Here is a 25,314-nt window from a genome sequence, read left to right as displayed (position 1 = left end):
TGTTATGCACCAAAACACCAAAGAACATTCCTTGTTGTATTACTCTAATAATATTCCTCCCCCCCCCCTCTCAGTTTGGCAAGGTGAGGACCATCACCACCAGGTCTAACTCCATCAAGCAGGGCAAGGACCAGCACTTCCCCGTCTACATGAACGAGAAGGAAGACATACTCTGGTGCACTGAAATGGAGAGGTAAGTAAACTAAAAGGTCCTTCAATCTACCTTTCAAAGCTCTTTCAGCGATTTAAAGCCTGAACATTATCTCCCTGTGTCCCCCCCCCCCCTGTTCTGCCTGTCTGTCAGGATCTTTGGCTTCCCAGTCCACTATACGGACGTGTCAAACATGAGCCGACTGGCAAGGCAAAGGCTCCTGGGCCGGTCATGGAGCGTCCCGGTTATCCGCCACCTGTTCGCACCACTCAAAGATTACTTTGCCTGTGCTTGAGCAGCAAGAAAACTTGCTCGGAAACATTTAGGAACTACAACTGTATGTTGTGACTAGAAATAAGAGCCTTGATCCTCAAATTATACTCTTGTGTAATTTGCAAGCGAAACAATGAACGTAGACTTCACATTATTTCTTGTATTTGAATTGTAATTCTTATTCTATTTAATTTTGATATGTCATTTTACCTTTTAGCAGTGTTATCAAGTATTGTTGATTTGTTTGTGCAAGCTATACTTGAGACTATGCTTTCTTCTCAAGACACTGAGACAGAAAAGTGCGAAACATGTGTTTTAAAAGAGACGGCGATGCGATTGGGGAAACCACCCGGAAAGATAGGAAACGGTTTGGAGACATGTGAAACGTTTCTGCTGTGTGTGAGCGTGCTGCACGTCGGGGCTGCGAGACTCCCCCGCCTGCAGAGCGGCCACGCTTGCAGCTACTGAGCCTCACGGGGATGTGGAGAGAAATTTTCTTCAGTGTCAGGAGAGCTGTGTCTCTAAGAATCCAAAACACCAGATCACATATACCTCTTTGTTTACAGTTTCTATACACAACTGAAGGTAATAAAGGTACTACTGTAATATGGTTACAATACCATGGTGCTCCAAGATGATGGGAAACCTCATAGCCCATGTGGCACTATAACTTTAGACAATACGGAGCTCTTTAACCTGTTGCTGGAAAAACTTGTGTTTGATGTTGATGCTCACTTTAAAGGAAGTGACCGACAGTAGAGCATGTGCTCTTTTCTGCATTTTACAGCTTGAATGCAGTTTGTAATGGTGCTCATTGAATCTCTCAGCCTCGCCGCAGTGATCTGCACAAACAGAGAGTGAAGCTAGCTACATGGGCGATGATGTTTTCTGTCGTAAAAAAAAACGAAAAAAAAAAACTTAAGATCAACGTCTGTGAAACTATTTTTTTTATAGTTTCATCCTGACATTACTGTACAACTGTTAGTAGGTGTGGTCGCTGGAGAGAGGGAGGGGTGACCGGGCCGGGTAACCCCTCCTCATCAACTTCCACCTCTCTAAACTGAAAAACTGTCAGGTGCAAAAACCTCAACAATATGGTGCGGCTTCACAAAGTTCTTCTACCTTTTTTATAGCAATTCTGTGCTGTTTTATCAACATTATAAAAGCACTTTTATATGTATACTTTCTTTTTTTCTTGATATTTTAAAAAAAAACTATTGTTTTTTTCTTGTGAATTGTTTTTGTTTTTATGTTTTCTGATGTGAAACTGATCTACCCTCGTGTGATACTTTTTGTATACAGTAGGGCTGTGCCAATAGAAGTGAAAGAATGGATTTTGATATGTGAAACCCATGTTATTTGACTCAGTGTACAGTAGATGGATTGACATTTGTAACCCCCCCAACCTCCCCCCTCACCGAACCCCTTCCTCCATCATCCATATTGTTCCCTGTTTCAAAGCAGCGATACAGTATGTTACTACCCAGATTCAAAGAATGTCTATTTCTATTAAGATTGTAAGTTAGGGAACTATGTCACGCGCTTTGTACAATGTTTCGTCCCTTATGAAGGACCGTCGGGCCTTTGCCATTTCCCTAATACATCGTAGTCGTCATGTTGACAAATTTAAGTGCTGATCCAAATTTTGGATTATATTCACAAACTAAATTCTCTTGATTGTAACCTCTGAGATAAATATGGAGGATTTAGGCTGCAGTTTGTCAAAACGAAAAACTGACAAAGTGTTTGACGAAGACGTCGGCACTCAAAGAGTATAGAGGGTAATAATAAAAACAGATCGCTTATCTATATCATATTTAAGATTCTAAATTTGAAATTTTATTTCTTAATGTAATTAATTTCTTAAGTGACCTTATTGCCATCCTTTTTGTCCATGCACGCTGCTCAATATGAGCGGTGTGATCTTTTAACCAGATGTTATTCCCCCTCCCCCCCATCCTCCTATAATACTTAACACCCCCCCCCCCCCATGTTTGTACATTTTGTACATAGAGTTTTCCGGTTGCTGTTTTCAATTTTTTTTTTTTTTTTTATTACGTATGAGATGTACAAATATAATTCTTTGCTAATATATATCATCAAATTAGGAGAAAAAAAAATCTTAGGTTAAAAATTAAAAATCAAGTGACAAATTTGATTCAAAACTTGCTTTGAGCATTAGATGTAGGGAAGACTCCAAGTCGACTTTATCGTACTGATTTGTTTGTGTCAAGTGAATCCAGATTTAATGTCATGTGATCTTGGTGGCCTATGGACAGCTTTAAGATATACGGTCTCAGCTTCACTGCACAGCCCTACATGGTGGTGTTTTCTGCTTCTGTTTCCTTTTGTAAGACTTTTAAATTGTTGGTGTTTCTGATGGTGCTAAACATTTTATCCAAACAAGAAAAAATATATTTGATTGGAAGAGAAAAAATGACTGTTTTTTAAGTTCCTCGTAGTAACGGAAAATAACTATTATTTCACTCATATAAATATATTAACAAAGGCATTTTAACTTTGTACTTGAAAAAATAGGGATAACAAATAACGAAAGGTTTCCTATATTGTTTTAGACTAGAGATTGCTGTAGTTGGTGCTTATCTGTGGGAAAATCATGTGAGAAAAAAAAACCGGTAATAACCTTTACTGTAGCATAATGTATGCTTAATACGCATTGCTTCTTAATCCTACATTCCATGCCGTAATATTCTCCATGTCTTGTTTTCAAAAATGTTTTGAATTGATGTTTCTTTGTTTTGTTTTGTTTTTTTTTAAATCAGAAACATTTGAGTTTTACTGTTCAAGGCAGGTCAATAATTCTATATTCAGTGATACTGTAAGAACCTCTGTGTGACTTTCTTTCTGTCATAACTGTTAATGGCCGATACGCTTTTCCTCAAGACCAGTTCGTACAGCAAATGTAGCAGTCATTCTCCACTTCAACCCCCCCCCCCCCTCCCCCCCCATACTTAAGTTTAGTGTCCAGAGAGAAGATAGAGGCTCCGTATGTACTTGTGCTGGAGAACACTTGAATAAATGTATTGTTTTTGTGCAAAAAAATCTGCAGCCTCCTGTCCTTTTTTAAAAAAAATCATATTTAAATTAAATGTACCTGAACATGTGGTTTCCAATCTCAAATATTTATCTATAATATTAAATATTCATTATTAAATGTTGCACAATCAAAGTAAACGTTTTGGGGGTGGAAACAACGCAAAGATGTCAATAAAATGTTGCTAAATAAAAACTTTGGTACACAAATACACAACATCTCTTGTTTCCAACTAAATCCCGCTCATGGCGAGTGAGAGGAGCACAGAAATATATATATATATATATATATATAGTATACTTTTACATTTCTGGTGACTTATGATCTCATAATAGTAGAATAATAATGAAATTCTGAATAATTTTCTTATAAACATGACAATAATTATGTGATACTGTCAAAATCCTGATTTATAATTTCATAATTATACATTTCTTTTATAATAATAAAAGACCTTTGTTAATGGCCCCCATGTGTGTAATAGGAATGTTCCCAGAGGATTACTAATAACATTAAAAACGTCTCTGTTCTACTCAAGTATGAGATGGTTTGCATAATAATTGTCATATTTACGAGTCCAATATCTTGTAATCATGAGAAACTATCTTGTTAATATGATACAACGTTGTCAGAATTGAGGGGGAGAAAAACATTTAATAATGAAATATCTCAAGTGGCAGAAATGTGCCTCCATTGACACAAGGCCCCATTATAATGATAATATTTAGACAATTCCAACCATAATTAATATTCTCATTACTCTGTTTTAGCGTCTAATTGTCGGGGGGGATGATAGAGGAGATGTGGATATTGATATTCAGCTCCGGTTTCCATGCCATCGTGCCCTCCAGCAGGGGATGTGTTGCTCAGTGTCTTGACACCTGGGTCTTCACCAGCGTCTGCGCTTTGAATCAGGGTGTTGCCCTGCTGCTCCTGATCAGACCTGCACACGTTGCCTCTTTTATTCCGCCATTAATCACATTAAAGTTACTACTAATGCCATATGCTCGTAAATATATTATTTATTTGTTATTTGTTTTATTTGCAGATCAAGCGCAGGCCATGTACGATAAGATATCAGCTATTTATACATCAAATTAAAGCTTATAGTGACATTAAAGCCATTAAATCCATAATGGTAGTGATAAGACATTATAATAATGTATTATGCAGCCTCACCCTGCTGTTATCTTTATCCCCCCCCTCCCCCCCCCCACCTCTGATAGTGGTACAGCCTCCTCACAGTGGACACGCCCTAAGCAAGAGGTAATTGGTTGCTTAGGCGACCGAGCCTTCCATCCGCGCGACTGATTGGCGCGTGACACCGTCTTACGGCCTGGATGCTGCGAGCTGCATCAAGCTAACCACAGAAAGATGGTATGGTACCGGAAAACATGCGATTAGCCTACAAAATAAAAGCACAGACATGTGTCCAAAGAGAGCCCCCCCCCGTCTGTGATTGTGAAGACAACAAAGCCGCTGTAACATTTGTGTTTGAAATACATACTTGTAAAGTGCATGACATATTTCAACAGTACATATGTGCATATATCTTACTTATGACTACTCCCAAAATATATGTAATCTAAACAGTTACACATATTATTAGTATTCTACTAGGTCACCCAAAGAGCAATTTGCATAATGGGCTTTAGTTTAGAGAGGTTTTTGTTAAGCACCCTTTATTTAATTCATTTTCACTTTGTAGTTCATTTAATTTAATTTGCATTACATATTTATTTTATATTTAGTTTTATTTACTCTTTTTGCAAACATGCGTTAAACATAGTATGTACACTGACTGTATCTCTGGTGCTGGGAATCTGCTGGGTGAATATATTATCATTTTCTTTTGTTTTTCAATAAACATGTACTATCCTATTATCTGTTGTTATATGTACATATTACTTTATTTACTATAGATTAGGTTGTTGGATATTGTTTCTAAGGAAACAAAAAAAACATGGTTAAAAAGAAAAGGCACACATTTCTAAATTGCCCAAAGATTCACAGAGTGAATAATGTAAATATAAATTATATATAATATATATTTATGTTTCTTGTATATGCATCAACACACCAAATACATTCCTTGTATATTCAACCAGATTCTGAAATTTTGTCACACTACTCATTTGCAAGGCCAAACTGTTTGAACTTTATTTTGAAAGCCATAACCGGAAGTCTAACTTGTACATCCTCGTATAATTGATGGTGATGAGGCTGCGGTCTGCTGGTCCCGGACCAGCCAGGAAGGCATCCATCTAGTGTGTGTGTGTGTGTGTGTGTATGTATGTGTGTGTATCTCCTTGGGAAGTGCCATCCACGGATTGTGTTGCATTCCGTAAGAAAGTAAGCAGAGAGGCGCGTGGAGCAGCAGCAGCAGGCCCAGAGAGGAGGTACGTGGTGCACATCATCAGCATTATTCTGACCCGTCGGCTGCAGCGGCTCTGTCTTAACGAGGAAATCCTCTCCTGGAGCTTGGACACTTTGTTTCGTTGCCCGCCGGGCTACACGTCTGCCCTGCCTCCCTCCCAGGATCTATACACACCCTGAAGTACAACTACACCTCCCGACCTGGCTGCAGGGCTGCAGGGCTGTGATTACAGTGTGGAGACACTTTGCACCGTTAGATAGAAAGCTTGTCTCCATTGCGGAGGGAGATGAGGGACTAGGGCGGACTGAGAGTTAGTGAGGCGGTTTCTAGGTCGCTCCTGAACGCTGTGCTGCAGCCGCTCCTGCCGGATGGAGACCGGTTTCTTTGTGTCAAGTCGCACAAGTGGAAGTGTCATCTTCTCACTGCTATCACACTTTTGCAGTGAAATTACATTATTTGGGAAATGATTGTGTTTGATTATAATTGACAATACTTGCGTTTGATTTGTAGCAGGGATTTTATAGATTTAAATGACAAATCAGATCAATATGAAGACATTAGACCAGTATTACCAGGGCGTATGGTTTTATAACGTGTGTAGTTTATACTATAGTTGCATGTATTGAATCTGTAATCGATTTGTGTTTTATTTGATATTGTGCAAGTCTTAAAACAGGGCTCACCTGTTTTATTATTGACAACCGGCGTCCACTTCCAGAGTGCATACAGAGCAATAGGCCCTGCAATATTCAAAATAACTTTATTAAAGCCTGACGCTGCGTCCAGGCTTTTGGGGGAACACGGGAAATAGGGCACGAGTTAATGCCCATCCTACATTATCATCCATCAGGTCTGGATGTGTGAAGGACTCCATGCCATGCAGTAAAGTTGCCGCACCCTCATACGTACGCATTCTGCGAGCACGCAAGCACGCAGGGTGCACACACACACACACACACACACACACACACACACACACACACACACACACACACACACACACACACACACACACACACACACACACACACACACACACACACATCACTAATACAGTAGTGCTAAAGGGAAGGGAGGAGGTAGATCTTGGAGATTATTGCTTTGTTATTGATGGTTAGGTAATAACAGTGATCACACCCAGTTTACCCAAGAAGTGATGTCAAGAAAATAATTTGTCTTTATTTGTCCTGTGATTTTTGTGTCGTTCAGAGAAGACTAGAGAGCGGAGCAACCTTTGTAGTTGAGACCAGGATTGTATAACGAACAATAATTAAATACACACTTATTTATTCAATTCCGCAAATGTAATTTAGCGACATGATGGTGAGAGTGCCGTTTCAGCTCTCTATGTTGCAAGGAATACAATTCGGTTACTGAATCCATTATTCATTTCGTCTGGTCCAAAAGTCATCCAGTTTAAATCTTTGAGTCAAATAGTGGTAACATGTAATCGTCTGACGACCCCTTAGATTAATCTCGTGACCTCTTTTAGGGGTAGTGATCCCCAGGTTGGGCAGCACTGGGGCAGGTTAGAGCTCATTTTCATGAATGTAGCAAAGGAACGCACCTCAACTTTCTTAGTTCATATTTTTCTGCCACTAACATCATCGTAAGTGGCTTTATGCTGCTTTTGTCCTTTCAAGATAAAGGCCTGATTGACCCTTGTCTGCCTTATTGTGATCCACAACTGGACTCAGCTTCTTTGTATTCGCCACTACGTCACTGTCCACTGTGACGCCAGGTCACAGGCGGTGACTGACACAGCCCATCAGTCTTGTAGCTGATGTCAGTCACAGCCTGACAGACTAGTCTCAGGGCAGCATCACTGATCCTTGTATCTGCTAGACTTACTACAGTCTCAGGATGAGGTACGGGAAGTTCTCGCAGTAGCTGTAACCTTTCTTTTTCTTGTTTTAGATGTGGTCAGTCTATCACACACTGCCTGACTAAACAGGGTTAACAGACGTCTTCTTCCTCTCTTCCTGACAGAGCTATAGCCATGTCTTCCAGCTCAGCGATGGTGCGGATCCTGATAAAGGGCGGCAAGGTGGTGAACGACGACTGCACCCAGGAGGCCGACGTCTACATCGAGAACGGCATCATCCAGCAGGTGGGGAAGGAGATGATGATCCCAGGTGGAGCCAAAGTGATCGACGCCTCGGGAAAACTGGTCCTCCCCGGGGGGATCGACACCAGCGTCCACCTGGAGGAGAGCTTCATGAACGCGACCACGGCGGACGACTTCTACAGCGGCACCAAGGTAACGTCCTGCTAGAAATGGAAAGAAGAAGAAGAAGAAGAAGAGAGAAGGGTTTAGATTGGAAGTAGGGCGACTGGCACTGTCCTATTTGTAGAGCAGAACAAAAGCCACGCTTCATTTTACAGCAAGTTTTCTTGTCGAAGCATGAAATGAGAGAAATGTGTCTGCAGAACAGATTCTCCTGGTTCATAACTTTCATGTTGCTTTCAATCACAAATGTTGTTTTCTGTATCTGACAGATCAATGAAAGCTTTTCACTGATGCTAATATTAGCCGAGATGTCAGAGACGCTTCTTCGGTTTGTTTTGTGATGAGACATGTTATAACTTATAATGAGAACATAATGTATTACATGGAAACAGTACAACTGCAATATTAACTATAAAGCATTGAGATAAAATGCAAACGGCATGTTGAACGTTATTTAAACGAGGTCGATGATCGTGACAGTTTGGAAGTAATTCATTCATTCATTAGTAAATGAACAGAAAGCTAATCGGACACTTTGATAACAGATTTATTGTGAAGAGTTTCTGCCTCTGTTACTCCTCTGTGATCGTGAACTGATTATCTTTTGCATTTTAAACTGTTGGTTTGACAAAACAACTCGGACTCAGATCTGTGAAATGCCAGATGTCACAAGTCTTGCTTCAAAATGTCATGTGGTAATCATGAACCAGATAATCCCTTAAAAACATGCGCGGAAAAACAACAACAACCTGCGAGCTAAAGTGCACACAGGACTTGTTGACACCTTTCACAACAGACACAATGAATGAATCTATTCAGTAGGTTCATAGATGTGAAACTGTCCTACTTGGCAGTTGTGTGTGTTTTTTACGGGAAGGTTGCAGAGTCTGTGTTTCGACAACGTCACACGAAGATGATTTGGCACTCTGCCGTTGCCGAGGCTGCCAGAAAGTGTGCAGATGGCTGCAGATGAAGACCGGGATACCCCGCTCTGCTCCAGAGCACGGGGATGACTCAACACTCTCAGAGATGATGGAGGATGAGAGCTGACGGAGGCTTGAGACAGACAAGATACCGGTACACGCTGGTGACGGACACTATTCTCCTCATTCCTCTCTCCCCTCCCTGCCGCCGCCGCCGCGCTCCAACACATGAAACAAATGCAGATCGGTATCTGTTTCCATGGATACCGTGGGGGGCTGCTGCAAAGACTGCTGCGAAGCCTTTTCACTCACGGCATTGTGCTTGGAGACAATGGTTCCCAGACGCACGCCCCCCTCGTCCTCCCGCTACACACCACTCTGTAGGGTCAGCTGACAGATGCTCAGTGAAGCATGCACACAAAACACTCTGTTTTCACTTGTTGGGGTTCATTTACTGTAACGTGGGTCTAAAAACATCTAAATCTGCGGAGGATAATAAGTAAGAAGTGCTGATGTCGTAAAATAAGTGATAGTTATTGCTTTGATTACACTGAGGGATTTATATTTCCCTCAGCAGTCGTATAACCATGAAAATGTGCATCAATGACAATTTAAGCTTCTACTTTCATGCTTAGCGCAGGAGATGTGTTGATCAGGAGATTTCAGTTCCTTCAGTAGTTATGGGATCAATAAATCTTCTGCTTTAACGTCTCTAAATGCGTCGGTTTAATGACCGTTTTGAAGTCTTTAATGGAAATTGATTAAACAAAGACAGACGCACTGAAAGCTACAGATAGTAAACACTGCAACACAATAATAATCGCAGCGTTACAACCTGTGACCTGAGAGCTGTTGTTTGCGTCTCTTCCAGGCTGCTCTCGCTGGCGGTACAACAATGGTGATCGGACACATTCTGCCAGAGAAGGATGAGTCTTTGCTGGAAGCCTACGAGAAGTGCCGCAGCTCGGCGGACTCCAAAGCCTGCTGTGACTACGCTCTGCACGTGGGAGTTACTTGGTGGGGACCAAAGGTATTCCAACACTGTGCCTGCCTCTACACATGATCTTTCTTTCTCCAAAACTATTTATTTTCATGGCAAAAAAACAACATTTAGTCCTAAACTGTTACTCCTTCAGCTGTACCTCTGTTCGTGACTACATTTCCCAGAATTCTTGCATCCAGAGACTAGACTTGCTTCTTTCAGCTCCTTCTCTGTGTAGCTGAAGACATGGAGAGTGAGAACAAACCCTAAACGAGGGGCCTTTTTTAAATGCCAGGACAAAGCGGAAGTGGTTTCATACTTAAAACATGAAATGTGTTGCATTCTGGTTAATTGAGGCTTTTTTTTTCTCTGACTAATTGTTCAACACTGGTTCATAAGCATGAAGTTGTTGCAACAGATATTTCAGACTCTACTGATCCACATGTTTATGGATATATAAGCTTATATCTACTTATTTAAGCAACTTTAGTCATAACACATAGAAAATGAGTACAGTGACAAACTCAATGCTGTACTACAACACCTCCTAAGAAGCTGTTTTCAGTTCATCCACAGTGTTCAGTTAAACGGACACAGCGGATGTTATCGGCGGACCGAATGGTGCGTCGCTTTAAATGTTGCCGCCGCAAGGAATTCTTAGCGTTTAGAGAATTCGAACAGCTCTGATCATGAACGCTTCCGGGTCATTTCACTCCGTTAGGAACCTTCCTGAGCAAAGAAGACTATTGGAGCGCAGCCCCAGATCCTCCTCTGTATAAGGACACTCGGTTCAGACTGAGAGATGCACCAGAACTCCTTTACACTTTCTCTTCCTGCAGGTGCGAGCGGAGATGGAGAAGCTGGTGAGGGAGAACGGAGTGAATTCCTTTCAGATGTTCATGGCCTATAAGGACACGTTCATGCTGAGGGACAGCGAGCTCTTCCAGGCTCTGCAGCACTGCAAGGACATTGGAGCTATAGCAAGAGTCCACGCTGAGAACGGGGAACTGGTGGCCGAGGTAAGAGCTCATATATCTATTGTAGTATACTCAAGTTATGTCACCATAAATGCTTTTGTTAAAGAACTTTGTCTTCTCAGGGTGCAAAAGAAGCACTGGACCTGGGCATCAGCGGCCCAGAGGGGATCGAAATCAGCAGGCCTGAAGAGGTATCATAGTCGGGAATACCTTTATCATATCCAGACTCTAGTCAAGAGTTTTATTATTTATGTAAATGAAAGATCTTAGTGTATTAAGTCTTCTGTTTCTTTACAGTTGGAAGCGGAGGCGACCCACAGGGCAATCACCATCGGCAACAGGGTGAGTGAGATGTCTCCTGCACAGATGAAGAGTTCATTTGCCAAAAACAAACGATAGAATTATATATAAATCTATAAATAAATACATGTAGCACCGTCTGTGTGTGTGTGTGTGTGTGTGTGTGTGTGTGTGTGTGTGTCTTCTGTCAGGCCCACTGCCCGATCTACCTGGTCAATGTGTCCAGTATGTCTGCCGGAGACGTAGTAGCTACAGCCAAGATGCAGGGTAAGACTTCTGTTTCCAAAGCAAATAATATGAATGCCTACATTTGGAAACTAATTGCTTTAGTTTACAGGAGATGCACTTTTTAAATGGATTATTATAATGTTTTATTACTCCATCAGAGATCTTTATGACCCCTGAAATACAAATGATCCGGGACCACGTACTGTTGCTGCAGGCCGTGTGGAACATGCCCACATATTCACCTTTTTTTTTGGTGAAAGTGGGACCGTATATGTCAAGGATACTGGATTTTAGTATCTATATTTAATTTAGGAGATGTGTCCTTATGACCGTAAGTAAAACAGGCATTTAACCGAATGCTGGCTTCAGAGAAAACCCCGTTAGTATGTACGTTTTAATAGACATTTAATAACCTATACATGCATCATCCCTTATTATTTCTCCTTTTTGTGGGACAATGGTGCTTAAACTCTCGTTCTAGTCCTCATAGTTTTGTAAGACATGTTTTCCAAAAGTCATGGTTTGCTAAATCTTTGAATCTCTTGCTTGTGTAACGTCTGCCCTTATTGTCCCGTCTAACCACAGGTAAGGTTGTCCAGGGTGAAACCACCACAGCCCACGCTGTGCTGAACGGAATGCAGTACTACCATCAGGACTGGGCCCACGCGGCGGCACACGTCACCGTGCCTCCTCTCCGCCTGGACCCCAGTACTCCCAATTACCTAATGAGCCTGCTGGGAAAGTGAGGCAAACGCTATAAAAGGTCTCACTAAATGTAGTCTGATGTCAGTGTTTCTGCCGTATTAACCGTGATCTCACTCTGTTTGGCCGCAGCGACACTCTGAATGTCGTGGCGTCCGACCACCGTCCTTTCACCATCAAACAGAGAGCCATGGGTAAGGACGACTTCACAAAGATCCCCCACGGGATTCCTGGCATTCAGGATCGCATGAGCGTCATCTGGGAGAAAGGAGTGGTATGTGTGGCTCTTTTGTTCCCGTCTGGCTGCTAGAGAGCTTCCAAATACAGGACATCTGTTTTGTTTTGGTGGTTATCGATTTAAAGTCGCATGTTAAGTTCATTTGTAAGATTACAAACATATTTCACGTTGTGTCTTTGCTGTAGCTTGGAGGTAAAATGGATGAGAATCGCTTTGTTGCAGTCACAAGCTCAAACGCTGCCAAGATCTACAACCTCTACCCGAGGAAAGGCAGGATCATCGCAGGAGCAGATGCTGATGTGGTGGTCTGGGACCCCGAGGGATCCAAGTATGAAACTGGATCCGTCCGTTCATCGATCGGCTTGTCTCACCGCAGCTTTTATCTCCAATCCCTGAAGCTGATTTAGGTTTTTGTCTGATATTAACCAGGTCGTCTTTGTCTCGTCCATCTCTGTCTGCAGGACCATTTCTGTGGCTAACCAGGTCCAGGGAGGAGACGTGAACCTGTACGAAGGTCTCCGCTGTCATGGTGTTCCCCTGGTCACCATCAGCCGTGGCCGTGTGGTTTATGAAAACGGCATCTTCACGTGTGCTGAGGGCTCCGGGAAGTTCTGCCCCCTGAGGACCTTCCCAGATTACCTCTACAAGAAGATGGTTCAGAGGGAAAAGGTATCGGACAGAACCGACCTCCCTTCATTCATTTCTTTCTTTGCATCTTATCTCTTTCCTTCCTTTCTTATTTAAGTCTTTAGATTCCCTCTTAAGTTTCCTTTCTTCCTTCGATCCTCCCTTCTGTCTTTTTCTTCCTTCTTTATCCTAATTATTGCAACCTTCTGATCTGGAGTCAGTCGCACTACAGTTGCACCAGAGTCGGTGATGAGCAGTGGGATGAAACCTTTGTTTTTGACAAAGCTCTCCATTGTTGATGTTGATGTCCATCTTACAGTCCAGCTAAGCTGCTATCTTGGTTGTCAAAAGAGCTACTTTTGGTCTTCCACATAAGAAGTTTGGAGTAATATTACTCTGCCGTAACAGTTCCTCTACTTGAGAAGGATATTCTAGTTCTTCTACTCGTTTATTCCAATAAATAGTCAGTATCATGTGTTGCGTTCTGTATTTGTAATATGTATGTGCGTGTGTGTTGACCTACCAGAGCCAGGCTGTGAAAGCTGTGGAGCGAGAGCCCTACACAGGTGAAGTTGTTGCTGTGCTCAACTCAGGAAAGAGGGACTTTGGGGTTTCAGATCTGGACACTCCGACGCGGCCCTGCACCCGGCACGGTGGCGTGAGGGACCTCCAAGGGTCCAGCTTCAGTCTGTCTGGTAAGAATCAACGGATTAGTTCAGATATCTGAGAACATTTGTCCTAAATATGATGATAGCACGAGTGTAAGAGGGACTATTTCTTTGAGAGATGCTGTATTTTGTCACTGCTTCTCCAACCTTTAAAGCATGTACTACTTGGCCTGATGAGGGCGCCATATTTAAAGACATTTTGAGGGACAGTTTTTGCACTTTTCAAAACAATGTTTGCAAATCCAAAGTATATAGAAAGCTTACACATCCTGCTCTTCAGTTATATTCCCCACATGTAGACATGTACACACATAGGAGTTGTTTAGTACACTTTTAAAAGTATTTTGATGCTTGGAGAGATTTGAGAGTAGAGAGCTGACAGGAAAGGAGCGAGATGAGGAATGACATGCAAAGGTCTGTGGCTGGACTCAAACTATTTATGGTCAGCAGCTTCATTTATCCTAATTTACATAATCCACACAACCTATTTACTCAAGGAACGATTCCTGTTCTCAACTGTGCAGCTAAGTTTGATTCAACATAAGATTCAGTGGCGTAATTGTGCTCGATTTCAATATATGTTTGTCATGTTGTCTTCTACAAGTTATCTTTTAACATTTTTTCTTCAAATCTAGCAACTAACTTCCTTCCAATTGTGTCTCATGATAAATTATTACTTTACATATATTGTAATTCAGCTTCCTCACAAACAGCGTAAAGCCTTGTAGCCCAAGGAGAATTATGTGATCTACTAAAGAAAAAAGCTTCTTATTGACGCTTTATTCTGAGGGATAGTTTTCTCTGTTACATTTGAAATGTAATGAGAAGAATGTATCTGTTGAAGTATACTGCATTGCTTATATCTGCCTGGAACTTAACATACGCTGTTCAGAGAGAAGCCTTTAAATCAAATCAAATTTATTTATATAGCCCAATATCACAAATGACACATTTGTCTCAGTGGGCTTTCCAGACTGTACAGGATGCGACACCCTCTGTCCTTAGACCCTCTCACCGCACAATGAAAAAATTCTAAGCCTATAGCAGCAAAACTAGGGGCTGATCCAAGGTAAGCCTGAGCCAGCCCTAACTATAAGCTTTATCAAAAAGGAAAGTCTTTAGGCCTGCTCTTAAATGTGGAGAGTGTGTCTGCCTCCCGAACACAAACTGGAAGCTGGTTCCTTTACAATACCAAATAAATAATACCAGGAAATATGTCGTGTTTCGCTGCTGAACACGTGCTCACGTTTCCTGCTGCTCCAGGTGCCCAGATCGATGACAACATCCCAAAGAGGTCCTCGGCCAGGATCCTCGCTCCTCCTGGAGGGAGATCCAGCGGCATCTGGTAACCAATCAGACGGCCCCGTACGTGAAGCGGAAGAACGACACGTGAGGGAAACACACGGCCGAGCAAGACGACTTGTTTTTATTTCTGGAAGCTTAGGATACATGTTGGGTAATGGAGTTTTTATTTTAACTCGGCACAGTTACATAGGACTGTAAAACATTAAACTGTATGACGTTTGCCGTAATAATTTTGGAATGTGGATCAAGGAAAACTATTACTAGCTAAGTGGTTACCAAAAGGGTTAACCAAATATAAGCGGCAAAGAAACAAGAAGTTGGATCACATTAGGGGGGGAATATGTTACGAATAGTTTTAGGATTATGAAGGCGAGTCATGGTTTTTATGATGCGGTTGTGTTACCTCACTGTAAAATACGATTTTGCACTTGTATCATGTACTATTTAGATGCCTTTTTACATGATTTAATGTCACAAATATCACAAATGTCTTTCTTACTGCGAGCGATGGTGAATGAAATGTAATAAATTATTACAAGGCTGACATTAATAATATGCCAGCTATGGAAAAATATAGATGACCAATTGATGAGAAATATCATAATGCAAGCTAACCTTTTATATGCGTTTATGTATTATTTATATTGTTATTTGTGCTGTTTTGCGTCGATGCTACCGTGTTAGATTTCCTAAGTAAGAATGAGGTCTTTGTTAAGTAGTTCGTCGTTGTCAGATTAGTATTTCAGCTCATGTTTACAGCCTTATAGCAGAATAGACTTCTGTTCCACCCCCACCAAATGTGAATGAGTCTATGCTGTGTGTGCATGGGAGCATAGTTAGAACTACTGTAATAGCCACTGGTGTTGCTCGTGTTACGCAGCATCCTTTGTGATCGTATCCATTTTCCACAGAGAGCAAAAAGTCTCACCCAAACTGCCTTTTTCTCACCCGAGAACACAGACGCCCACAAACGCATCGTCCCACACGGCACAGATCAAGACATGTTGAGCGTTTCTTTTAGAGCGGGCAAAGCGTTCCTCCGACTGATGTAACACCAGAAGCATAAAGAGAAGGTGACGTTGAACAGCAGATGTGTTAGTCAGTTAATGCCATTTCTTCAGGGGATCGAAAGCCTTCACACTACGCCACTGAAAGCTCAGCATCATAACTGGAAGGCATGCTTGTTTAGCAACTACAGCAAAGCACTGATACTACTACTGTCTTTTTATTCTTTCTTTTTAGTTCCAGAGTTGTGAATAATTGTTTTAGTAATTGATTTTGTTGTATTTTGTTGTCAAAACTGCAGTGTAAAGCAGATAATTTTTAACCTCAGTCATCACGCTACAGTTCACGTTCTGCATCGTTGTTTGTTTTGTACTAATTTCACTTTTAGAAGCTCCAGTGAATCTTGTCGTGTCTTCCCGTTCCCAAATGTACACTGGTGCTGAACAATGTGTCGTCACATTGAATTCCTTTTGTCTCTTATTTCTTCTTGCAGCTCTATATCACATGATTTGAGTGCAAATAAACCACAATGAAATCTCAAACTGAATCCTGAGTGATTGGAAAGTCACATCTACACATCCTGCACTTGCACTGGAAAACTTTTTGCTACTTTTATACATTTATTTGACCGCTATAGCAACTTTTTTGGCTTTTTGATCTGTGTCCAGCCTGGGAACCTCATTTCAGATGAGCACGAGTTTCATCCTGCAGAAGTTTTATGTAAATAACTGTTTGAGGGCCATAGAGATACATTACCAACATATCAAATAAGATCTTTACAGTGTCTTCTTTTTACTTCTTACCCAGGGGACAAGCATTTAACTACTTTTACTTGTAATGGACGATTATAATAACAGTGTTGATGGAGCTGAAACAAATCACTTAGTCAATCAACAGAAACATAATTACAACTATGTTGAATCATTGTTTTAGTAATCTTTCTAGCAAAACTCTATTTTATATCATTATAAACTAAATATCTTTGAGTTTTGTTCTGTTGGTTGGACAAAACAAGACTTTTGAAAACATCACTTTTGGCTTTAAAAGGGTTCATTTGTAAGATACGCCAGAATTTAAAAGTAAAACATTAAACAATTAACATTATCAACAGAATGAAGCGGTAACAGTGTTGACGTTATGTCAAAGACAGCTGTGTGTATCTATCTCCAAGCCAACATATCAAAACATAAGGTTACATGGAGCGTGCAGCCCCGGTGCCACAGTAAACACACATATCTAAGCCCAACGTGAAGATTATAAGATAGCAGAGTTATTTAGACCGACTCAGAGTTTCAGCAGTTTGGTCCAAAGAACAGACTGACGGACACAGGAGTGAAGAATATACAGTACATATATCAACACGAGAAGAGAGAGAGATATCTGTAGAATACAGTACACAATATAAAGAATACTATAAAACTTGGAAGACAATAAATATGACAAACTACAACTAAAATATAAACAGGTTAATATCTTATAGTTGTTCTGATGATGAGTTTAGAGGTGAAATACTGCCCCCTGTGTATTTGGAGCACGAGGCTCTGAATTACACATTGAACCTTTAAACTGAACATGGAGAAGCAGCATTAGGTTTTTAAGCACCATATATCTGGAACAAACTCCAGGTTTGATAAAACTCTCACTTCTTTTAAATCAACGCTCAAGACCTTTTTATTAAATCAAATAATTATTAATTGTCTTACACTGCGCTGTAACTTGTATTCCTGTCGTATTCTATTTGAGCTTTTTTAAATTTTCTATTCTCTTGGTTCTTTAATCTCTTTTTTTTTAAAGTTGTATTTGAATGTCCATTTTGTCTTAATACTTTAAGTTTTATGTAAAAGCACTTTGAAAGGCCTTGTTGCTAAAATGTGCTTTAGAAATAAACTTGCCTTTTGTTGAGGGATGGATGGATTTATTTAATTTAATTTGATGACATTTTAGACAAAACAATGCATTGATTAATTTACAAAATTATTGCCAGATTAATCCCTGGTGAAAATAATTGTTGTATTGGCACTTTTAAGTATCTGAATATTTCTTGTTGCCGACATCTTTTTTAATCCAGCACCAGATTTAAAACAACAACACATCTCATTTTTTGTGAAGCCTGTCCTCACTAAAACCTCACCAGCAGGCCTAAAATCCAACCAGACAAATCATGTGTCGCTTAGCTGTAACGGGCCAAAGTCCTATTTATAATGAACCTTTAACAGCATGGAGTCATGCGCATGCGCGGTGGGAGCTGGATTGTTGCAGCCCCAGACAGGGCGGCCCGTTACCAAGCAGTGCACCGCGCAGGCTCTAACAACGACGACAGCACCGAGCACTGACATAAGGAATACAGCCAGCGTGATAACAACACAGGCACTCGTGAAAACAGTGAGTATCACCGCACCAAATAACCATTTAACTCGCTCGCGCTTTGTTTGTTTCTCTTTTTGCGCGTGGTTTGCGGGGGAGCGTGTGTTTTATTCCCAGGCAGTGAGCATATTTCCCGTGCACTGACAGTCCTGAGCTATTCCGGGAGGCCTGTAGAGGGGGCCGCTTGGAGAGCAGCAGCACCAGCGTTGCGGGTTTTTTTTTTTTTTTTTTACTGAAAGGCACCCAGTAAACAGGCACATTTATTGTTCTCAGTTTGGGCTTGAAATGTCAGACCCCTGCTCCATTTGCACTTGTTAGACTTCGGGGTTTTGCACCCAGCATTTTGCTGCAGTCATTATTGGAGCTTTCTAGAAAAGGCCCGGCAGGTTTTGGGAGAATGGACTTCCCTTTCGTGCGATACAATAATCCATAGTTATCAGCACCCACTGCAATGTACGCGCCTGTTATTATAGCTGAGCGTGCATGTTTTTGCCCTATAAACGATCTTTACTGTTGTTGGTAGTTTATAATGATGTAATTGTAACCTAGCAAAGCCTCAAGAGAGACACGCTGCCTGAATATTCACAATAATATTTGTGTTATTAACAGAAATGAGTGCTTACACTGCAGATAAACGTGATTCAGTTGTTTGCATGTGTTACTGTCTCTTTCTGGCTGTCACCTGCAGACACAGTGCGGCGCGTGACTTTATAATCATTATCTTTACACAGTTCATTGTGTTAATGTGCATTTTTACTGCAGGGGAAGTCAAGGTGTTACAGGCCCGTTTTGACACGACACCGCTGGAAGGTATTAGCAGGCGAAAGTGAGCACAGAGAAGGCTGCAGCTGCCAGATGTGTAAAGCTGCTCACAAACATCAGGATATTTCTGTTTAATCTAGGGGGGATTATGCTCTCAACACATCTGTAGATTAAAACTGAAACTAAAGATGCTTCTCAGGCACTGTGTTTACAGTCAAAAAGAGTATTTCCCTTTAGTTCAGTACCACCAGTGTCATTGGGCTTTACAGGCCCACGACTGCAACGGTGTCTGACCCAGCCTGAGATCTAGAATCTGAGAGGACAAGGAAAACTACCTTCTCGCAACCTTCAAAGTGAATTTGAATAGAGATCCCTCCTCCACTGGACAGTTTATACAGATTATAGCAGGGTCTAATACTACTGTATAACATCCCACATCAGAAATCCAGGACAACTAGATCAAGAAATGGGTTCATTGAAACGAGTCCAGTAAAGTAGGTCCACGAGTAAGTCGATAAATCAACATTCAGTAACGACAGAAAATTAATCAGCAACTATTTTTAATCATCTTTTTCATTATTTATTTAAATAAAAAGCACCAAACATTCATATGTTCCAGCTTCTCTGTGTCTTGCATGATAGTAAAAAAGTGATTGTATAATAATAAAGTTAAAATAACAATACGTCTGGTTTAATTTAAATAGTGCAAATTGCACATCTGAGCTATTTGCACCATTTAAATACTGCCAGTTAATGTTACTTTATTCTTACCTTATTCTCTGACATCGATAAACAAGTTTAAACTTTAGGTAATTGTAACAGGCATTTTCTGACACTTCATAAGACAAATCAAAAGGTAATCAGAAGATGAATCAATAATGAAAATGATCATAATAAGTATATTGTATAAGTCCAACATATGGTAGGTTAGGGGAAAGGTTATGGGGCCGATAGGGCAGCTTGGTTTAGGACGGGCTGGGACACCTCGGAAGAGCAATTTGAGTATATCTCTTTACATACAGTGTGCTCACTCCAAGACCGACGAAGGAATCCGTTTGAGATTCTATGATTAACGAACTTTCAGCCCAAAGTTTAAAAAAGAAATCAGATAAGAGGCAACAATCAATGTCTGTCTCTTCTCACGTTGTGTGTTTCAGGTAGGGGATGGCAGTGAATGTGTACGCCACATCTGTGTCTATTGACAACCTCAGCCGACATGACATGCTGGCATGGGTCAACGATTCTTTGCACCTCACCTACACTAAGATCGAACAGCTATGTTCAGGTAAGGATGAAGCTCCAATCAAATCCTGCTCAACTAATGAATCAGTACAAAGACAACTGAAATAAGTTGTTGTGTGTCTTTGTGTTTTTTGCAGGAGCGGCGTACTGCCAGTTCATGGACATGTTGTTTCCAGGTTGCATCCTTCTGAAGAAGGTCAAATTTCAAGCCAAGCTGGAGCACGAGTCTATACACAACTTCAAAGTTCTTCAGGCAGCTTTTAAAAGGATGAGTGTTGACAAAGTCAGAATACTTTTTATCTTGTATTTCACTATATTTGTGATTATATTTAAAAGAGATAGTTCTGATTGTTTGACGTGAGGTCGTTTGGAGACAGACAGGAGTAGGACGTCTGTGGACCAAATTAAATGTACGCTGCATGTAGAACATTTTACCGCTTTACCTTGCCGTCACTCAGCCCCTTAAATATTCTAAATATAGCGTAAACTTTAACGGGTGTCGATTAACGGGCCTTTCTTTTAGCTGGTTAAAATATGTTTCGCTGCTTCGCTCCAGCACTTTGCTCAGCTTCCCGTCTGTTTCTTCAAACACCATCTCCTGTAGGTAATACACTGACTGCAAACCCCACTTCAAACGATCCTAACTATCCCTTCAAGGCGATTTCTCGTCATATAACAGCAGCTGTGTGTTTTATCGAGCGGTTTCTGTTTCCATCCTCCAGATAATTCCCGTAGAAAAGCTTGTAAAAGGGAAGTTCCAGGACAACTTTGAATTCGTGCAGTGGTTTAAGAAGTTCTTCGACGCCAACTACGACGGGAAGGAGTATGACCCTTTACTATCCAGACAGGGGCAGGACGTGGCCCCTGCCCCCAACCCAGGTGATCACTTTATCCACAAACCAAAGAGAAACCCAGGTAAACCAAACAGGTTTGGCTTTGCTGCACGGTCTTGCTGAGCTTTGGATGGCTCAAACAGCGCTCCCTGCGAGCAAGTGGTGTGAGCAGCACGATTCACAGACTGACCGCTATCTTCTTAGACTCATCTCACTGCCCGGCATTCACAAGCAACATGACGCCGTGTAGGTATGACCGAGTCACTGGGATTGTAGTAATCACCACAGTGGCTAGTGGGGTTGAAAATCTACAACATGCAACTCCCTATTCTAATTGATCTCGATCAGCGGGGCCAGAAGATCTGCAGAAATATCAAATGCAACCACTCGCTCCAGTGTTGTGCATCAAGCAGCTGATGCAGCACTGTTGCAGCTTCATCTCTGTCTGAAAGCTGGACAGATAAACTAGAAGTTTGTCTCATTGTACTAACAAGAGTAACGTCCGCTTCGCTACGTCTCTGTGAAAGCTTTTTGCTTCGAAAGTCATGGCGAAGAATCTAATTTGACTTGTAGTGTGATGTAAAGCCTGCCGTGTGACCCCGTCACCGGTGAGCAGTGTGGTTGTAAATGGGCAGAATGACTGCATTTATATTCAAAAGCTGTGTTGGCATGTTCTGACTTTGAGTTTAACGCCTCAGCTGAAGCACTTATAGAGGTTTAGGAAGGACGCAGTGTTTTTCTGTTTTAAAGATTTTAGCGTGACATTGTGCAAAATCATTTTTTTTTTAATCCGCCAATTCAAATTTGTGTCTTTTATATCGGTTTGTGTTGTAAAACTATTTGAAATTCTTTCACAAAAATGACATCAAAAGCACAACATTATGCTACAAGCTGATGACATCAGCTCTCTATAATATGCTCTTTCCATCGCCACAATTGCTACAATCAAATGTTATAAATGCAGTAAATCCATTTGAATTCAAATGCTAAACATCTCTGATCGTATGTCTGACATCCTCAGGACCACAGAGGACGTCTCCAACAGTTCCCAAAATCATGCCAACACCACAGCGGGTCCAACACAACACTCCAGCTATGAGGAAGAATCCCACTTTGTCTAGAAACGGGGGCAGTGATGCTGAGATCATGGAGCTAAATCAACAGGTAGACAACAGGAGGACCCTCAAACCACGTCGTCCATCTTACCGTCTCAAGTCTGTGGATTCCTTTTGGATTCACACCGACTGAAAGAAATTGATTTATTGCATTAATAGCAATAACATCTTGACACGTTACAGTAGGAGGAGCACATGTGCAGATGCTTTTCTTTAACGAGTCAAGATGTCCGCTATGAAAGAGAGTTGCTTTTAATGCGAGCTAAACTTATTGTCCTGTGACTAATTAAATGTTTTTGAATAATGCCATTTAAACAGGTTCTTGTTTTTATCTGCTGCCTTCTGATGTAAATATATCTTTTTCTTTTCCGAGTTGATGGAGTTGAAGTTGACAGTTGACGGACTAGAGAAGGAGAGAGACTTCTACTTCAGCAAACTACGGGACATCGAGCTGATCTGCCAGGAACACGAGAGTGAAAACAACTCCGTCCTCAGCAGTATAATCAACATTCTCTACGCAACAGAGGTATCTGTCCTTCATCAGCCACATGCAGGCTGCACTGCACCATTTCAATCTGCACGTCCTTTACTCACAGTCAGTCAGGATAGAGAGCCGGAGGGAAACCTCCACTTCCACGTTTTGTTACAGAAGTAAGAACAACTCATTCAAAACCCCTTTGACATTTAAGGTAAATTAATAAAAATCCATCCTTGGAATATAACATAAAACTCTGCTCGCCCACTATCGGACTTTACTGATGTGCTGGAGCTTCAAACTTAATTATAAACACAATTAAATCTGTGCATTAAGAAGCTTTCGGTCAGACACCTTCTTCAAGGCAAGAACAGGAAGTGAATGCAGCGTCCCTTGATTAGCCTTAATGCAGAAAACGTGTGTGACATTGTGTGGATAGACATCAAGGGAATTGTAGTCCTGGGTATGATGAACTACAAGTTAAAGACACAGCGTCTATAGAGACAATAAAGAAACACTTAGCACTTTGAATAAATATGTAAACATAAAGCTTTGCCCTTGTTTATCTGTTCGTGTGTCGTCTTTGATCAGGATATGTTTTATGCTTTAACATAAAATAAAATAAAGCAAAAGACCTGAATAATAACTTTGTTCCACCCGTTTCTCAGGATGGCTTTGCACCTCCGGAGGATGAGGAACTCGAGGAACAAGCTCACCTGGACCAGGATGAATACTGAGCCCTTCACCCCCCCCCCCCAACATCTCCATCTTCCCTTTCTTTTTCTTTTTGCCCTCATTTGTTTTCTTCTCTCTCTGCACGCTCTCTATAAATACTCACCACTATCCCTTCTCTCTGTCCGTCTTTTCTTTTCTTTCTCATATGTATATCTGTTTGTAACCTCCCCCCCCCCCATCCACCCTCTGGCCGTCTACTCACTATACACAACTACTCTGCATCCTCATCTGCTGCTCCTCCCTGCCTCCACAGTAACAATAATGTCCCACATATCCAGTTATTTCAGCATGAGTAACGCAGAAAATCGAGCCGAGCCTGGCACGGAGGTTGTTATGGTAAACAGTGAATTTTAGGTCTGTAAATATTGCCGACATTGTGATTTCTGAGAGGACAAAGTCTTTGCTCATTATGGAGTTATTTATTTGACTTTGGTGCTCTGAGAAACTTCTATTAGAGTAACGGTGCCATCAGGACACTCCCGGAGCTACTAAAACTGTAACAAAAGGTGACTTTTTAATAACAATATCTTATTTATTTAACTTATATTTAATTTAGATTAACTTTCTGTAGCAAAATTGGTGCAAAACCTACTGTACATGAAAGCTGAGGCCATGTGTGTGTTTTCTGTTATGGGTTGTGCTTGATTTAGCATCAAGCTTTTAGTTTCTGTCATGGTGGTTCATGGCATGTAGAAACGCTGAAGGAAATCCTGTGGTGTGATGACTCAAGCCGTATGATCAGTGCTCTGTGATTATTCATTATTGATCAGCATATCTGAGCATGAGAATGTTACACATTGACTGTGAATGAGTGATATTTTGTATATGTATTATGTGTGGAGATTTTGTCCGATGTCGCACGATCCTGGTTGATGGCCGTTGTATCTTTTAGGCCGACACGCAGAAGCTTATGAGTTTAAAATTAAGAGGTGGAAAGCCACCTGCAGACTGACGACATGGTTATAGATTGTAGCAGTTCTAATGTTTTATTCTAGAATATAAAAGGAGCCTGACACTGATTAATACAGACACATTTTCACATGACAGGTTTTGTTATGTCTTCCCTGCTAATCATACAATGTTTATACTTTTTTTGCTGTTAAGGGTTGCCCAGGGTATGATATGAGTGGTAGTTTGGAAGAAAGTCAGTATTAAGAAATCTGTGACCAGTTGACTGGTCATCATAAGCATCCAGTTAAACCGAGGAAGTCTCCTTGTCCTTTCCCAGCTTTTTTTACTTGCAAACGGGCTGTCGTCTGCTCTCAAACGTGCATTCATTGACCATGTAAACATCTACAGAACACTCATCTTTTGAGTTTTGAATAAATAAACAGTTGTGAAATAAATGGTGGTGCTTTATTTTGAAGGAGAATGGACATTAAATTAACCCTATAATAGGGTTAGTTTAACTCTTTATAAGATAAGAGGTGTTGGAGTAGCACAAAGACCGAAATAAGTACAGATAAATAGAGAAGGAAAAATTAAAAATAGGACTAAATAAAATAAGAGATATATAAAACTAGTATAATAAAATAAACTATATAAGAGCAATTAAAGAAAAATGCTTATGAGGTTTAGCGACAGTATGATTAATAGCAGCTATGTAAATAACTCCAGAATAATATATACTGTGAATAAGTATATAAGTGAATATATAAGTAATGATACGAAGTGTATACAAAAAGAAATATAATTTAGTATATTATGCGGTAAGACATTATAACATTAACATAGTATAGTGTGGTAC

General features: G+C 40.9%; 3 protein-coding genes and 1 long non-coding RNA gene across 7 annotated transcripts in view; 3 read left to right on the top strand and 1 right to left on the bottom strand.

The window, feature by feature from the left end:
* Positions 1-3,487, top strand: part of dnmt3ab (DNA (cytosine-5-)-methyltransferase 3 alpha b) — a 32,272-nt gene extending 28,785 nt beyond the window's left edge. The window contains 2 exon segments of the mRNA XM_029460424.1: positions 75-193; positions 305-3,487. Coding sequence (XP_029316284.1) covers positions 75-193; positions 305-446 — 261 coding nt within the window. The 3' untranslated portion in view covers positions 447-3,487.
* Positions 3,488-5,725: 2,238 nt separating this feature from the next.
* dpysl5a (dihydropyrimidinase like 5a) lies at positions 5,726-16,583 on the top strand. Of its 2 annotated transcripts, none has more exons than XM_029460047.1 (13): positions 5,726-5,878; positions 7,846-8,116; positions 9,881-10,039; positions 10,831-11,010; positions 11,091-11,159; positions 11,266-11,310; positions 11,460-11,535; positions 12,082-12,238; positions 12,331-12,472; positions 12,622-12,764; positions 12,898-13,105; positions 13,590-13,758; positions 14,995-16,583. In XM_029460047.1, the coding sequence occupies exons 1-13, from the start codon at positions 5,769-5,771 to the stop codon at positions 15,078-15,080; spliced, it is 1,815 nt and encodes a 604-aa protein (XP_029315907.1). In that variant the 5' UTR covers positions 5,726-5,768; the 3' UTR covers positions 15,081-16,583. The 2 variants fall into 2 exon arrangements, with proteins under 2 accessions (XP_029315907.1, XP_029315908.1); XM_029460048.1 differs by lacking the exon at positions 5,726-5,878 and adding an exon at positions 7,635-7,724.
* Positions 6,600-23,434, bottom strand: LOC115027037 (uncharacterized). Its single transcript, XR_003834352.1, has 3 exons — positions 22,952-23,434; positions 13,587-13,751; positions 6,600-8,127 (listed from the first exon to the last, which is right to left on the bottom strand). It is a non-coding gene; the product is annotated as an uncharacterized LOC115027037 (long non-coding RNA).
* On the top strand, positions 18,302-24,913 carry mapre3a (microtubule-associated protein, RP/EB family, member 3a). 3 transcript variants are annotated; one of them, XM_029460051.1, is made up of 7 exons: positions 18,302-18,423; positions 20,325-20,452; positions 20,547-20,692; positions 21,132-21,288; positions 22,264-22,406; positions 22,731-22,883; positions 23,501-24,913. In XM_029460051.1, the coding sequence occupies exons 2-7, from the start codon at positions 20,332-20,334 to the stop codon at positions 23,567-23,569; spliced, it is 789 nt and encodes a 262-aa protein (XP_029315911.1). In that variant the 5' UTR covers positions 18,302-18,423; positions 20,325-20,331; the 3' UTR covers positions 23,570-24,913. The 3 variants fall into 3 exon arrangements, with proteins under 3 accessions (XP_029315911.1, XP_029315910.1, XP_029315909.1); XM_029460050.1 differs by having other exon boundaries at positions 21,132-21,324; positions 22,734-22,883; XM_029460049.1 differs by having other exon boundaries at positions 21,132-21,324.
* The last annotated feature ends 401 nt before the right edge of the window (positions 24,914-25,314 follow it).

The sequence above is a fragment of the Cottoperca gobio genome, chromosome 22 (genome assembly GCF_900634415.1).
Source record: "Cottoperca gobio chromosome 22, fCotGob3.1, whole genome shotgun sequence".
Classification (NCBI taxonomy): Eukaryota; Metazoa; Chordata; class Actinopteri; order Perciformes; family Bovichtidae; genus Cottoperca; species Cottoperca gobio.
The sequence above is the reverse complement of the archived record's forward strand: the minus strand, read 5'-3'. Positions and strand labels throughout refer to the sequence as shown.